The sequence below is a fragment of the Mirounga leonina genome, unplaced genomic scaffold (assembly GCF_011800145.1).
Source record: "Mirounga leonina isolate KUSES-001 unplaced genomic scaffold, KU_Mleo_1.0 Mir_376, whole genome shotgun sequence".
Lineage (NCBI taxonomy): Eukaryota > Metazoa > Chordata > Mammalia > Carnivora > Phocidae > Mirounga > Mirounga leonina.
This window is the reverse complement of record NW_023270718.1, coordinates 5707101-5722386: the sequence shown is the minus strand read 5'-3', so window position 1 is coordinate 5722386 and position 15286 is coordinate 5707101. Positions and strand designations below refer to the sequence as shown.

At 54.4% G+C, this 15286-nt stretch overlaps 1 protein-coding gene across 2 annotated transcripts in view; it reads right to left on the bottom strand.

The window, feature by feature from the left end:
- The window catches only part of POLD1 (DNA polymerase delta 1, catalytic subunit), a 25296-nt gene extending 10010 nt beyond the window's left edge, over nucleotides 1–15286 (bottom strand). Inside the window, exons 1-10 of one of the 2 annotated variants that reach the window (XM_034986977.1) lie at nucleotides 15113–15286; nucleotides 5212–5457; nucleotides 4768–4881; nucleotides 2893–3039; nucleotides 2685–2810; nucleotides 2445–2613; nucleotides 2283–2364; nucleotides 2075–2204; nucleotides 1368–1534; nucleotides 953–1057 (exon numbers count right to left, since the gene is read on the bottom strand). In XM_034986977.1, coding sequence (XP_034842868.1) covers nucleotides 953–1057; nucleotides 1368–1534; nucleotides 2075–2204; nucleotides 2283–2364; nucleotides 2445–2613; nucleotides 2685–2810; nucleotides 2893–3039; nucleotides 4768–4881; nucleotides 5212–5413 — 1242 coding nt within the window. In that variant the 5' untranslated portion in view covers nucleotides 5414–5457; nucleotides 15113–15286. The remainder of the gene's footprint in view (nucleotides 1–952; nucleotides 1058–1367; nucleotides 1535–2074; nucleotides 2205–2282; nucleotides 2365–2444; nucleotides 2614–2684; nucleotides 2811–2892; nucleotides 3040–4767; nucleotides 4882–5211; nucleotides 5458–15112) is intronic. The other variant, XM_034986976.1, reaches the window with a different exon arrangement.

Genomic DNA, 15286 nt, shown 5'->3' with positions numbered 1-15286 from the left:
GACCCTGAGATCAAGAGCCGTATGCTCTAGTGACTGAGCCAGCCAGGCTCCCCAAACGTGATTTTTATTTTTCATTACAAAACAGGCCAAACATAAGGAAGAGGAACGAATAATATAATATAACCCCCACTATGAGCGGAATTGTCTCCTCGCCCCCACCAAATATGTTGAAGGCCTAACTTGCCAACGCTTCAGAATGTAACCTCATTCAGAAATAGGGTCTTTACAGGTGATCGAGCTAAGACGAGGTCACCAGCGTGGGCCCTGATCCCCTACAACCGCATCCTTAGAAAAAGGGGGGAAAAAAAAGAAAAAGGGGAGATTTGAGCAGAGACACTCATAGAAGGAAGACAGGCTGAAGAATTAGGGAGATGGCCTTCCACACCCCAGGAATGTCTGAGACAACCAGAAGCTAGGAGAGGCCTCAGAAGGAATCAGCCCTGGGAGGCTCTGATCTTGGGCTTGAGATGACACAAGTCCGCAGTCCTGGGTTCTGGCAGCCCTAGCAAGCGAACGCACCCCACACAGTCACCCCCGGATTCAACAAGCCTCAAGGCATTGCCACACGCTTCGAGGAACCCCCCCTTTCCCTTATTTTTTTACTGACGTATTTTAAAGTCCAGAAGATAAGACGCTATACCTGTGCACGCTTCAGTCTGCCCCTCAGACACACAAGCCTTTCCTTACTTAACCATGAGTGCCCTCCTTGCCTCGGCAAAAACCATGATAACCTTCTGGACTTTGAGCAGGGCAGGGATGGGGCCAGGGCTGTTTTCAGCAATGTCCCTGGAGCCACTGGGGGGCGGTAGGCTGCAGGTCCATAGCAAGACAGACCACCGCGGGGGACAGAGCCACAAGGGAGAAGGCAGCGAGGAGGAGCAGGGTGGCCGCCCACCCCTTGAGCCCCCAGTGGGGCTTCTGAAGGCAAGCCTCCCCCACCTGCCTGCCCTACCTTGAGAGTCTGGGCCCGGGAGATGAGGTACGGAAGGTCAAAGTTCTGAATGTTGTAGCCGGTGATCACATCAGGGTCCATGGTGCGAATGAAGGTTGACCATGCCTGGGGTGGGAGCACATCAGGTCACCCTGGTTTGTCATCCTGATCGTCCCCCTGGCGTGGGTCCTCCCCACTCCTGGAACATTCCAGAAGCCCCCCAGAGCAACCCTAGAGCCCTTCTGCCCATTGTAGAAAGACTGAGCAGGTGCTCCTGAAAATAACACGGAGCTCAGAGGGGAAATGTTCACCCCTGCAAAGCAAAGGGATCTGAACCCGTGGACTGGGTGTCTCAGCGTCCAGAGGCCTTGGGCCTGGGATGTGGAGGCTGGGTGGGGGGTTCTGAGGAAATGAGGGGAAATGAAACAAGGGCCACCTGGAGCAGTTCCTCCTCCCGCTCGTAGCTCTGCACTTTGGCGCCCAGGATAGGGGCGCAGGGCCGTAGAGTGAGCGCCAGGCGCAGGAAGGGCTCCGGCTCACCCCAGCGCAGGCCCAGTGAGCAGATCTGGATCACAGGGTCCCGCTCGGGTTCAGGGAAGATGCCTGCACAGGGAAGAAGAAGGGGGATGGATGCAGGGGACCAGACTCCTCCTTTTCCTTCATGACACATCAGGGCGGCTGCACCTCCAAATCTCCCCAGCCTGTCTACTCCTCTCTACCCCCACTGCCTGCAGACCCCGCACAACCCACCCTGGTTCCCTTATGCCATCATCTTCTGGCCCTCTCCCTGTCCCTCACAGACTGGGATGGCCCTGCCCCAGGGCCTTTGTGCTTGCTATTCTCTGCAGAGGGGTGTGTGTGTGTGTATGTGTGTGTGTGTGTTGGGGGAGGCTGCCCATCCCTCTTCACTAGGCTTGCCTCATCACCCCGGAGGCCTTCCCTGCCCACCTGTCTGAGCTGCCCTGTCACTGTCCACCACCATCCTCCTTCGATGGAGAATCTTACGATGACCTATCCATTTGCATGTTCACTCCCTTCTTCCCGAGAGTGAGCTCAAGAAGTATGGGGACTGCTGGGGCAAGATCGGCATGTCACCAATATCTAAAGGGAGGGCAGGAGGAGCTCCTGGCCCCGGAGACAGACCTTTGCGGCCAGCACACTCGATGTCAAAGCTGAGCACGCGCAGGGGTGCGATTCGCTGCCACTGCCCTTCCGGCGGGTGACTGACTACGTCAGACCACAGCACGTCCGCCTCCAGCTGACACAGCGTGGCCTGTAGGGATGGGGCCTGTCAGTGGCTGCGGGGTCCCGGCTCTGTGCTCCCCCCCTTCGCCCCTGGGGAGCCCCGTACCTTCCCCTCCAGCCTCAGGACGTATTTCTCTGCTGGGAGTTCCAACCAGTTGCAGCCGACGATGTCTGTGTCCACCATGAACCTGGAGGGAGACGAGGATCAGTAGGTGGAAGCTGGCCGGGGGTGGTGGGGGTGGAGGCTGAAGAGAGGCAGGGGCTGTACCGGATCTCAAAATCGACGTTGGCCTCATAGGGCGCGAAGCTGGGGGTGCCCAGGCCTGCCACACGGATGCCCTGCTCCAGGAGGCGGCGGGCGGGGGCCATGAGGCGCGGCAGTGCCAGGGTGATGCGCAGAAACGGGGAAGGGCCGTGCCCTTGGTACCCGAACATGCCTGTGGACAGAGGAGGCTGGCAACCGGCCCGGGGGGACCCCTACCCGCCTGGCCCCCAGGGCGGCACTCACTCTCCCGGGAGCACAGCTCCACAGACAGCACCGCCGGCCCCGTGAGCTCCTTCCCTCCGCGCTGGTCCCTGCTGATGGCCGCATTCAGCTCCCGCTGCAGGTCACCCAGGTGCTCGGGCCCAAAACCTGGTGTGGGCGAGCTGGTCAGAAGCACGGGGGGCGGGGGCGGCGGGGGCGAGAGCAGGTCTCGAGGGTCAGGGCCACTCACCAGGGGGCGCTGGGGTATAGAAGTAGGGCGCAAAGCCGTGGATGTGGCAGCAGACCGACACGCCCTCGTCGGTAACTCCAAAGGCACGGAGCACGGGCACGGGGCCGCACGACCGCTGGGGTGCTCCAGGCGGGGGCTGTGCTGGGCCTGGGGGGTCACGGGATAACACAGGGGCGACCCCTTCAGGCTCCTTAAAGGCTTGCCTCCCCAGGCTCCTCCTGGGCTGGGAACACAGCCCCCTAGTTCCTGCAGTTTGGGGGGCATCTGCCTGCTGTTCACTCCGCCTTGACCGCCTCCCCGCTGGCCTCCGTTTCCATCTTTGTCCCCCTAGAGTCCGTTTGCCACTGTAGGGCCAGAGGGAGCCCCCTGCCTTTTTTTGCAAAAAATATTTTCTTTTAGAAAATAACACCGACTTTGCGTGTCCAGTGTTATGAGCTTTAACACACATAGACTCGTGTGACCACCACCAAAATCGGGGCGCAAGACAGGTCTGTCACTCCAAACAGCTCCCGAGACGTGCTTTTGTCACTACACCCCCTCCCACCACAAGCCCGGGCACTGGTGGTCCGTCTGCTCTCGGCCATTTACTTCTGTCCTTTTGAGACTGTCCATAGAAATGGAACTACGCGGTCTGCTGGCTCCCGTCAGAGGAACCCTAGGGGAAATATCTAGGGGGCGGGACTGCCTGGTCCTAAAAAAGAGTAGATTTAAGTCTTGTATCTCAATAAAGCTGGGGGGCGTGGTGGGAAGGGTAGGCTGAACTCCAAGAAACTTCCAGGCTGTTTCCCAGAGGGGCTGCCACCCACCGCCTTCCGGCCGGGAGGGCACAAGCAAGTGTTCCAGTCGCCCTGCATCCTCATCAGCACCTGGTGTCCTCGGTGCACATGCGCCTTAGCTCTTCTGCTAGGAGCGTGTCTCACCGTGGCTGCCGTGTGCATCGTCCCGACAGCCAGTGACACGGAGCGTCACCTCCAGGGCTGGTTTGCCACTGTGCATCCTCGAGTGAACTGTTCAAGTGTTCTGGCCCCTCCCAGACTGGACTGTTTTCTGACTATTGAGATCTGAACGTTCTTCACATATTCGTGGTACTGGTTTTGTGTCAGATATGTGGACTGTGAACGTTTCCTCCCTGCCTGTAGCTCGTCTCTTCACTCTCTTAGAGGGCAGCCTTCTAACCTGCGAGTCGGCATGGGTCTCTCCAGCCAAAGGCTTTCCAGCCCGTGCAGAATGGAGCCCCCAGGTCCTTGCCTGGGCAGACAGGGTCACACGGGCCGCCCCTACCCGCGTCTTCGCCCCCTGCTCCCGCCACCCTGGGCTCCTGGCTGTTCCTTGAACATTCCAGAACTCTCCCTCAAGACCCTCGGTCCGGAATCCCTCTTCCAGACCGCCCCATGGCTCCTTGGTGCCTCCTCAGAGAGGCCTCCTCAGACCTCCGAGATGCGCAGTCTGGCACCTCTGCCCTACCTTAGGTCCTTCCATAACCCTCATCGCCACCTGAGGTTCCATTTCCTTTTTTATTTTGCCTATCCTTTCAGAAGGTGAGCCTCGAAGAGCGGGGACCTGGTCTGACTGAAACAGGGCCCAGCTCAATGCAGATGCTGTGTTCCTGACACTGGATGGACAGATGGACGGATGGACGTCAAACCACACGCGTGTCCCCTCAGCAAGGAGCCAGCTCTTACCTTCAGGCCTCAATTGGGAGACACTCCCCACCTCCAAAAAGCCCTGCGGGACACCATGCCCCCTTCCCCTCTTGCTGCCCCTCTGGGCACCCACAGCCCTGGCCACCTGCGTGGGCACTGTCTGTGTCCATCTCCTCCCTCAAAGCCCAGGGCCCCTCCTCCCCCCCACCAGGCCTCTGTCCACCAAGCTCACCCACGTAATGGTCGATTTCCAACTGCTGGAAGATGAGGGGCTCCGTCCGGGGGTCCAGGGGGGGCGGGGGGGGCCGCAGCCAGCGGGCATCTATGGCCGTTGGGGAGAACTGCCCTGGGTTGGGGGGAAGGGGAGACAAGCAGGCTACATGGAGTCGTGGTCCACCCAGCCCAGCCCATGACCTCTCAGGTGGCATCTGATGTGCGAAAGGAAAGTCAGGTGGACGTGGTGCTCTGGATCCGGCAGGTAACTCAGGAGAGATTAGGGGGTCAAGGTCAGAGCAGGAGCTGCAGGCAACAAAGGTGGCATACTGGCACAGGGTCAGAGGTCAGCACTCTGTGGGGGCTCAGTGTGGGCCAGAGGCCAGAGGTTACAGGTGAGCTCTGTGGCTGACGTGGTTCCCAGGCAGGATGGGTGTGGGGGTGCAGGGGGTTCAGGCCTCACCATCCACTGCTCCGTCCAGGCCCGGCTGCAGCAGCTCCTCCTCCTGTTCCTGCAGCCTGTGTTCTGCCTCCATCTCCTCCATCAGCGCTAGCTCCTCCTCGAACTGGGATGGCTGACATGGCTCATCCTCATCCCAGAGGCCCCCACGGGCGCGCTTCGGGGGCACCCCAGGCCCTGGGCCTGGCCGCCGCTTGCCATCCATCCCGCTGGGCTAGTCAGGGCTGGGGGAGGGTTCCTGTCTTCTTCCTGGCCCCCCATGGACCCACCATGACCATGAGCCTTTTAATTCCCAGGAGTCGCACGACTCTCTACCCACAGGCTCACAGGGTGCTGGCACAGTCGCCATGCCAAATAATTATTGGTTACTATAATTACAGCCCACTCCCCACCTCAGTTTAACCCTTTCCTCACACACTCAAACCTTCCACATCCCTTTACCTGGCTGCTTGCCCTCCACCCACCACAGACTTGGTCCTTAGCACATCCCTTTCTTTCCCATAAACCTCTGTCTCTGATGCCGTCGCCCACCTGTCTCCCCACCTGCCCAGGCCTGAAACACAAATCTGATCTGGTCCCTTCCCAGCCCAAAACACTTCAGAGGCTTCCCATCTCCCTTCAAAACAAAAAACAAGAAGCCCTTTCTCTTTTGAAATCATTTCAAATTTGCAGAACTGCATACGCTTCACCCAGATTCCCCGAGTATCAATTTGTTGCCACACTGGTTTCATCAGCCCCTGTATGTAGTATGCACACGTCATTACGTTATTTTCCCAAGCCATTTGAGCTAGTTGCCTGTCAGATAGATACCATGCCCCTTGACCTCTGCATACTTTAGCATGTATTGCTGAAGGACAAGGACATTCTCTCTCTCTTCCTTTTTTTAAGTACGTTCCACACCCAACGTGGGGCTTGAACTCACAACCCTGAGATCAAGGGTCACGTGCTCTACCAACTGAGACAGCCAGGCACCCCAAGGACATGCTCTCTTTTTAAAAATTTTATTTATTTGAGAGAAAGAAAGAGAAAGAGTGCGTGCACGAGCAGGGGGAGAGGCAGAGGGAGAGGGACGAGCAGACTCCCCGCTGAGTGGGGAGCCCAATGCAGGGCTTGATCCCAGGACCGCAAGATCATGACCTGAGCTGAAGGTAGACGCTTAACTGACTGAGCCACCAAGGCACCCCCTACTCAGGACATTCTTTTTTTTTTTTTAAAGATTTTATTTATTTATTTGACAGAGAGAGAGAGACACAGCGAGAGAGGGAACACAGGCAGGGGGAGTGGGAGAGGGAGAAGCAGGCTTCCTGCCGAGCAGGGAGCCCGATGCGGGGCTCGATCCCAGGACCCTGGGATCATGACCTGAGCCGAAGGCAGACGCTTAATGACTGAGCCACCCAGGCGCCCCCAGGACATTCTTTTAAACAAGCACAGTGTGATCAAATCCAGGACATTTAACAACAACTCAGTAACGACATAAACAAAGAGTCCATTTTCCAAAAAATGCCCTTTATAGTACTCTTCCCCATCCAGGATCCAAAGTAGCAAACACAACAAAAAACCAAAAGGAGGCTGCAATTTACACATTTATATGTTTTGTTGTTGTTGTATTTTTATAAATGTGACTTTTTAAATTTAAGTAATCTCTATGCCCAACGTGGGGCTCGAACGCACGACCCTGAGATCAAGAGTTGCGTGCTCTTCTGACTAAGCCTGTCAGGTGCCCCTGTTTATATGTTTTCTTAATTGCAACATATAAAAAATTATTTTGTGGCACGTTTTGACAAGATATGTTGCCACGGAAGTACATAACCTCTGGTAGGTTTGACAAAAGACCGTATTCAAATTAAGTCCATTCAGGTTGGTAACTTCACTCTGGTTCAGTAAGAGAATATTCTAAGAAAATACATCCTCAACTGTTTAAGGGTAAATAGCCATGATACATGCAAGCTATTTTGAAAAAAAGTTTTTGGGTGGCATATGTGTAGAGAGGAGAAAAACAAAGCTTGAGCACGTGCAAATCATAAAACAAAAAGACCATGCCTGCTGAAACATATGCCCTTCTTAACTGTGAAGACCACTTGAAAGTAGTTGTGATCTGTAACCTAGCGGGAGTTTCAAACCTGCTCTGTGTTCTGTGATACCTTGGAGGGGGCAGTTAGTGCCATCACAATGCATGGCACTTAGGAAACGAAAGAAGTACCTGTTTAAAAAAAAAAAGGGGGGGTGCCTGGGTGGCTCAGTCGGTTGAGTGTCTGCCTTCGGCTCGGGTCGTGATCCCGGGGTCCTGGGATCGAGCCCCACGTCGGGCTCCCTGCTCGGTGGGGAGTCTGCTTCTCCCTCTACCTCTACCTGCTGCTCCCCATGCTTGTGCTCTCTCTCTCTCTCTGTCAAATAAATAAATAAAAATTCTTAAAAAAAAAAAAAGCAGAGGGAGAAATGTTAAAACACGTAATCTGGGTAAAGGGTGTATACAGGTGTTCTTTGTATTATTATTCTTTTGATCTTCCCATAGTTTAAAATTATTTTTATTTTTTTTAAAGATTTTATTTATTCATTTGAGACACAGAGATACAGAGAGAGAGAGAGAAAGCATGAGCAGGGAGAGAGGCAGAGGGAGAGGGAGAAGCAGGCTCCTTGCTGAGCCAGGAGCCCAATGTGGGGCTTGATCCCAGGACCCTGGGATCATGACCTGAGCTGAAGGCAGACGCTTAACCATCTGAGCCACCCAGGCGCCCCTAAAATTATTTTAAAAAGAGAAAGAAGTTTTTAAAAAGTACACATCTCCTGGCATCCAGGCCTAGAGAGAGATTTACAGGAACCTAGGGCAGACTTCAGACCCAGCTGGGAGGGAGGGTGGGGAGGGGACAGGTCAGCTGCCCTGGGTTCCAGTGAACACCTCTGGATCCCATAACTGCCCCCACCCAACCCCATACCCAATCTCCCTTTGGTCCTTCTTGCAACCAACCTCTTGCCTTGAGGCTGCCACAGGAAACACAACCCAAGACTACATTTCCCAGGGTGCACTGCTAGGGATGGTCACGTCGTTATCTCATGGGAAGAATGACTGTGAGGTGTGCAACTTCCGGGACAGCCTTCAAAAGAAGCTTCCCTCGGGCGCCTGGGTGGCTCAGGTGGTTAAGCGACTGCCTTCGGCTCAGGTCATGATCCTGGAGTCCCGGGATCGAGTCCCACATCGGGCTCCCTGCTCAGCAAGGAGCCTGCTTCTCCCTCTGACCCTCCCCCCTCTCATGCTCTCTCTCTCTCATTCTCTCTCTCAAATAAATAAATAAAATCTTTAAAAAAACAAAACAAAACAAAACCAGAAGGCCTACTGGGGCGCCTGGGTGGCTCAGTTGGTTGAGCGACTGCATTCGGCTCAGGTCATGATCCTGGAGTCCCTGGATCGAGTCCCGCATCGGGCTCTCTGCTCGGCAGGGAGTCTGCTTCTCCCTCTGACCCTCCTCCCTCTCATGCTCTCTGTCTCTCATTCTCTCTGTCTCAAATAAATAAATAAAATCTTAGAAAAAGAAGCTTCCCTCTATAGCCTCTTCCCCCTTCTTGATGGCTGGAACATGGATATAGTGGTGGTGACCGACCTTGACCACGGGGACATGGACAACACTGCAGGGACTGCAGGGCTACAAGACGGAAGGAACCCAGGCCCCTCGACAACCTTCTGGGGCAGAGCTGCCTACCTTAGGGCAGTTGTGTGGAGAAACACACTTGTGTCTTGCCTGGGCCACTGTGCTGTAGGGTCTCTGTTACAGCAGCTCAGCCTAGACCTTAACAAATACAGCACAGAGAAATTCTGGACTGGGGATGTGTTGTTGCAAATGTCTGGGTTGGTAGCCACTGCAATACTCCTCAGCATTAGACAGGAGGCAGCTACTGACACGCAGGATGGACGAATCTCGAAAACATGCTGCATGGAAACAGCCAGACGCACAGTACACATCAGAGGAACGGGGAATGACTGCTCAGGGGCATGGGGTTTCCTTTGGGGGGGATGGAAACGTTCTGGAAGTAGACAGAGGTGGTGGATGCATAACACTGTGAACGTACTAAATGGTTAACCTCAGGCACCTAGGGGCGCCTGGGTGGCTCAGTCGTTAAGCGTCTGCCTTCGGCTCAGGTCGTGATCCCGGAGTCCTGGGAGTCCTGGAATCAAGCCCCGCATCGGGCTCCCCGTTTGGCGGGAAGCCTGCTTCACCCTCTCCCACTCCCCCTGCTTGTGTTCCCTCTCTCGCTGTCGCTCTCTGTCAAGAAATAAAATAAAATCTTAAAAAAAAAAAAAAAAAGTGTGCCTTCAGCTCAGGTCATGATCTCAGGGTCCTGGGATTGAGCCCCGCGTCGGGCTCCTTGCTCAACGGGGGAGTCTGCTTCTCCCTCTCCCTCCGCCCCCAACCCCGTTCATGCTCTTTCTCTCAAATAAATAAATAAAATCTTTAATTTACCTACAACTGTCCACTTGAGAACATGTGCATTTCACTGTATGTAAATTCCACCTCAATGAAAACGTGAAAGCTGGAAGGCCACAATTCTGCATCTAGGGTTTATGCTAGAGATATACTATCACATATGAAAATCTGCATTTACGAGGTTATTTCCGGCAGCATTGTTTGCGATCACAAAAGACTGGAAACCACCTAAATGTCCTCCCCTGGGGGGCTGTTTAAATAAATTACATTAACTCCGTTCCATGGAATATTATGCAGCTGTATAAAGGAATGAGGAAGCGCTCTATGTACTGATGTGGAGGGCTCTCAAAGACCCATAGTTAGAGAAAGCGAGGTGTAGAATGTTGTACTTACTTACACTGTTATCTTCTTGTATTAAAAAAAAAAGTCTAAAAAATGTTTGCCCTGATTCTTTCATTAGGAAACAAACCAAAGGACTGGGCTGCAAAACTACCTGTCGGGAATCTTCAAAAATGTCGATGTCATGAAAGGGGGGGGGGGGGGGGGGGGAGGGGGCAGGAAACTTTTTTTTCATTTTTTTAAGATTTCATTTATTTCTGGGGGGGGACAGAGGGAGAGGGAGAAGCATACTCCCCACTAAGCAGGGAACCCAACAGGGGGCTCGATCCCAGGACCCCAAGATCACGACCTGAGTCAAAGGCAGATGCTTAACCAACTCAACCACCCAGGCACCCCAAAGCATGTCTGTTGTCAATGCCTAATTCTGGAAAAATAGATAATAAACTGGTAACACTGGCTTCCCGGGGGAGGGGGGAGGGGGGACAGAACGGGACAGTTTTATTGAGATAGAATTCACATACCATATGACCCATGCGTTTCAGGTGTATAGTTCGAAGGCTTTTAGTATATTCAGAGCTCATGTGACCATCACCATGGCCAATCTTAGAACCTTTTCATCACCCCAAAATGAAACCCCACACCACTTGGCCATCACCCCCACCCCACTTCTCCCAGTCCAAAGCAACCACTAATCTACTTTGTCTGTTGCTATGGATTTGCCCATTCTGGGCATTTCCTAGATGTGGAACCTTAGAATACGTGTCCATTGGTGTTTGGCTTCTTCCACTTAGGATAATGTGTTCAAGGTCTACCCATGACGCATCATGGGTCAGTGCTTCGTTCCTTTTCATGCCTGAATACTTTCTCACCACGTGGCTGTATCACGTTGTGTTTATCCTTTCGTCTGTCAGTGAACATCGGGGCTGTTTGCACCTTTTGCCTATTACGAGTAGCGCTGCTCTGACCGTGCATACAAGAGTTTTGTATGAGGAGGACTTGGAACAGACTCTCCTTTTGTGGCTTCTGAATGCGCACTGTGTCTACAGGAGGCTTATCTCACAGGAAGGAAAAAGCCTGGAGGCCTCTGCTCTAGCCTCGCAAGCAGCCAGAGAGACACACGGAGTTCTGAGCTGCAGGTAGGGACCTGGAGCGTGTGGTGGGAGGGACAGTCAGGCAAGGTAGCATGAGAAGGAAAGAGGCCCCAGTGTGTCCTCTCAGTTGCCCAGGCACAGGACAGCAGCTGGGGAAACATGTGATCTCTCCCTTTCTGGACCCTCCATTGGCAAAGAGACAACAATGCTGGGTGCACACCCCGCCCCCGCCCCCCGCCCCAGCGAAGACGCTGGTTTCTGGGACGCTCCCTCCCTCGGTGTTCTCATCCCATCTCTCCCAATCCCACCGCTTTCACTGCCACCTCTATGCTCACCAGGCTTCCCTTCCTGATTCTGGCCCAGACCGCTCCCCAGGGCCCCAGCCTGACAGAGGCAGCTGCTCACCATGAAGATGTCTGCTTAGGCATCCTGCACTCCAAAGCCAAGCCCCTCATCTCCCTGCAAACCTGCTCCTTGCACCTCCCAGTCTCCCCCAGTTCAGCAAAAGGCAGCTCCCATCAGGTCACCAACCTTGGAGTCACTCCAGCTTCTCTCTTCCCCTTAGACCACATGCTTGTTCCACCAGCAAATCTCATAGGCTCTACGAGACCTGAGCCTCACCACTTCCCAGCGCCTGCACGGATCCCAGCCTGGTCCCTCTGGCTAAGATTTTCTGCAACTTTCTTTTGTGCATTGCTTTTGGTCTGTCTCCCCCTGCTGGAAGACAAGCCACGAGCCCAGAGCGGGCAGGGATCTGGTTGGTTTTATCACCGGGAGCGTTCCAGAGTCTGCCGCAGGGTCTGGTACACAGTAGGTGCTTAAGAACCATCTGTTGAATGAATGAAGGGCCTCCCCCCAGGGTGTCCCTCATTCCACCCTGCCCCCATCAGTGTATTCTTCACACAGCAGCCAGAGGGATCCTGTACCAATAGGTCAGATGATCCCATCCCTCCTCTGTCAGAACCTGCCCCTGGGTCCCATCTCATGCAGAGCTGAAGCAATGTCCGCAGGGTGGCCCACAGGACCCTGTGCAATCACCCCCTTCCTTTTTAGACACTATCTCCTGCCCTCTCCCTCTTGTTCATTTGGCTCCAGCCACTTGTTTCCTCTCTGTTCCTTAAGCATTCCAGGCTTGGTCCTACCTCAGGACCTTTGCACAGACTGTTCCCTCTGCTCTACCAAATACTCTTCCCCAGACGTTCCCATGGTCTCCCTCTCCTCCTTCAGGTTTTTGCTCAAATGTTACCTTCTCTGTGAGGCCTGTTCATTTATTTTTTTTTTTAGACTTTTAAATAATCTCTACACCCAACGTGGGGCTCGAATTCACAACCCTGAGATCAAGAGTTGCATGCTCCACTGACTGAGCCAGTCAGGTGCCCCCAGTGAGTCCTGTTTAAAAGGACAATCTCCAGTGCCCCATGCTGATACTCTCCAACCCCTTTCTCTGCTTCCTTTTTCCAGATGGCACTTATCGCTGTGGGATGCACTGTATCAGTTCTTAACGTTCTCAAAGCATGGTCCCGGACCTGCAGCTTGAGCTTCAGATAGAAACTTGTTGGAATGCTCAGGGTCAGACCCCACAGAATCAAACCCTCTGGGGGTGTGGTCTCGTAATCTGGGGTAACAAGCCCTGCAGGGATTCCAAGGCCACTTGATTCTGAGAACCACTGCTTATTTATCTTGTTCACTGTCTGTCCCACAATGTGAATGAAAAACTGTGTGACCAAGATTTTGTCTTGTTTCCTGCTATATCTCGTGCACCCTGAAGAGGGCCTGGGGCAGAGGATGTGCTCTATATATTAACATCTACTGAATGAAGAATGAAGGAACTCACAGAATCTTCACAAAAACTTCCAAGGTAAGCAAAAGTAACCCTCCAACACAATGACTAGAACCAAGGCCCAGAGGTGAAGCTACCTGCCAAGGTGGCACAGCTAGCTCGGAGGGTTCAAAGAGAGGCAGGCTCGCTCCAGAGCCCCACTGTTAACCAGCATCGCAGACTGCCAGCCTCCACGGGTGAACTGCTCTCTGTCCAACAGGGGACACAGATTGGAGATGGATTCCTCTGCTTGCTCACCCCCCGTATCCTGGCTCACACACAAAAGTAACTATTCGCTCTTGCCCTCCAGGAAACTACACACTTTCCATGCTTTGGCCTTGTCCCTCCCGTGGGCCTCCCTGACTCCTGCTACCCTTGGGGCAGGCCAGGGACCATCTGGGCCTGTGTCTGACTCCCTCACCAGACAGAACCCCTTCAGGACAGGGCAGGGTCTGCCGCTTCTCTGGGTCCTCGACGTTGCCCAGCACAGGGCCTGGCTTTGGGAAGTGTTTGCTGGATGAGATCGCCCCTTTTTCCAGCCACTTAACTCCTCTGCATCCACAGAGACTCAGCTCCAGTTAAACTCTTCCAGGACACGCGGCAGCCCCTGGGGGCACCCACTGCACCCGGAACTGCTTCAGAATGTGAGCTCCTCAAAAACAGGGGTCAGGGTCTCGCTCAAGTTGGGGTCCCAGCATCACTCAGCACAGTGCCTGCAACACAAGCCACTTCGAGTTGTGTCAGTTTAGACTCCTCTCAAGTATCACCAACTCTACAAGTCTTCCCTGAGCCCCTTCCGCTTCTCTCGCCTCCCCAAGACTAGTGCTGCCTCATACTGGTTCGTAGCACTCTGGATTGAGATCTCCTGTCCTCCCCTCAAGCAAACTGAATTATCATCGGCTTCCCAGTGCCCAGCAAAGGGGCTGCCATAAGAGCAGCTGACTGAAAGAAGGACTGAAGAGAAGAAAGAGCATTGCATGAGAAGGACACAGCGTTGCAAAGGCCGTCAGTGGGTAAGGAACCTCCCTAGGGGACAGGAGGCTTGGGTGGTGACATACAGCAAGGAGGGGGAGAGACAGGTAACCACAGGTTCCTGGCACGAGTGGGGCTATGAAGCTGAGAAGTTGACATCACTCTGCCCACTCACTGCCACCTCAGAGTGGCACCCCAAACCCGTTCCGCCTCAGCCTCCTCCATCCAACCTGTTGCTCAAACCACATATCCCAGCCATCTGAGCTCTTCTTCCTTACACCCTGCTGGCTCAAACTCCAAAGACAACCTGAGACTGACAGCACTGCAGTCTGAGCCACCTACTATCCCCTCTTGCCTCCTAACTGGCCTTCCTCTTTCCACTCTTGTTCCCACTACAATCCCATCTTCACTCAGCAGCCTGTCAATTTTTCAAAACGCAGGCGGGTCCTGTTGCTCTGATGCTCAACACCTTTCATGGCTCCCTGGGGAAGCTAGAATAAAAGACAAACCCCACACCAACCTCTACAAGGATCGGGTTCCCAACATGTCTTCCAACGTCACCTGTTTTCTTGGCTCCAGCTACAAACACACCAAACTTCTTCCTGCCTCTGGGCCTTTGCACTTGATGGTCTCTCTGTTCAGGCCTTTCTTTACACGGCCAACTTCTCTGTCAAATGTCACCTCCCCAGAGGGGCGATTTTTTATCACTCCAGCTAAAGAGGCTGTCTACCCTGTTTTATCTCACTTCGTATAATATATCAAACACCGAAAGTACTGCTTTATCATTATTACTTATCGCTTGTCTACGGTCTGTCTTCTCCCCAAGCAAGGACTTTCTCTGACTTGTTCGGGCTGTAGCCTTTGCTTCCAGAACAGTGCCTGGCACAGAGTACTCAATATTTAGTGAATAAAGGATGACACCATGCCCCCATGCGCACCAATTCAGTCCTCCAATGCGTCCGGGATCCCGTCGCCCCAAAGACCCTCCAGGGTGCATCCCCCAGCTCGCCCCGGGGGCCAGGCGCCCGGCACAAGCGCCCCCCGCACGTCGAGGGCCCCCCCAGACCCAGTCACCTTCCCGCGCGACCTGGCGCACGCTCCCACGACCACCGGCCCTTGCCCGTGTACCGCGCGCCCCAGAGCCAAAGGGATCCCTCCCGCCTCCTCGCCCCTCGCCCCCCTTCCTCAGGCCTCCATGCCCAGCTCCTCCATCCTCCTTCCCTGTCGGGCCGAATCCCTGCAATCGCCCTACTCCCCTTACTCACCCGCTTCAAACAGCGTTTCCCGCCACAGCCGACGCCGCCGTGAACCCTGACTCCGGCGCGCGCAGGCTCAGAGCCACCGGGCGCGGAGCTGGGCCACGCCCCTCCCGCCCAAGTAGGGCGAGACCACGCCCCACAGGGGCTCGGGGCCGCGCCCCTCCGTCGACTGGGGCTAGG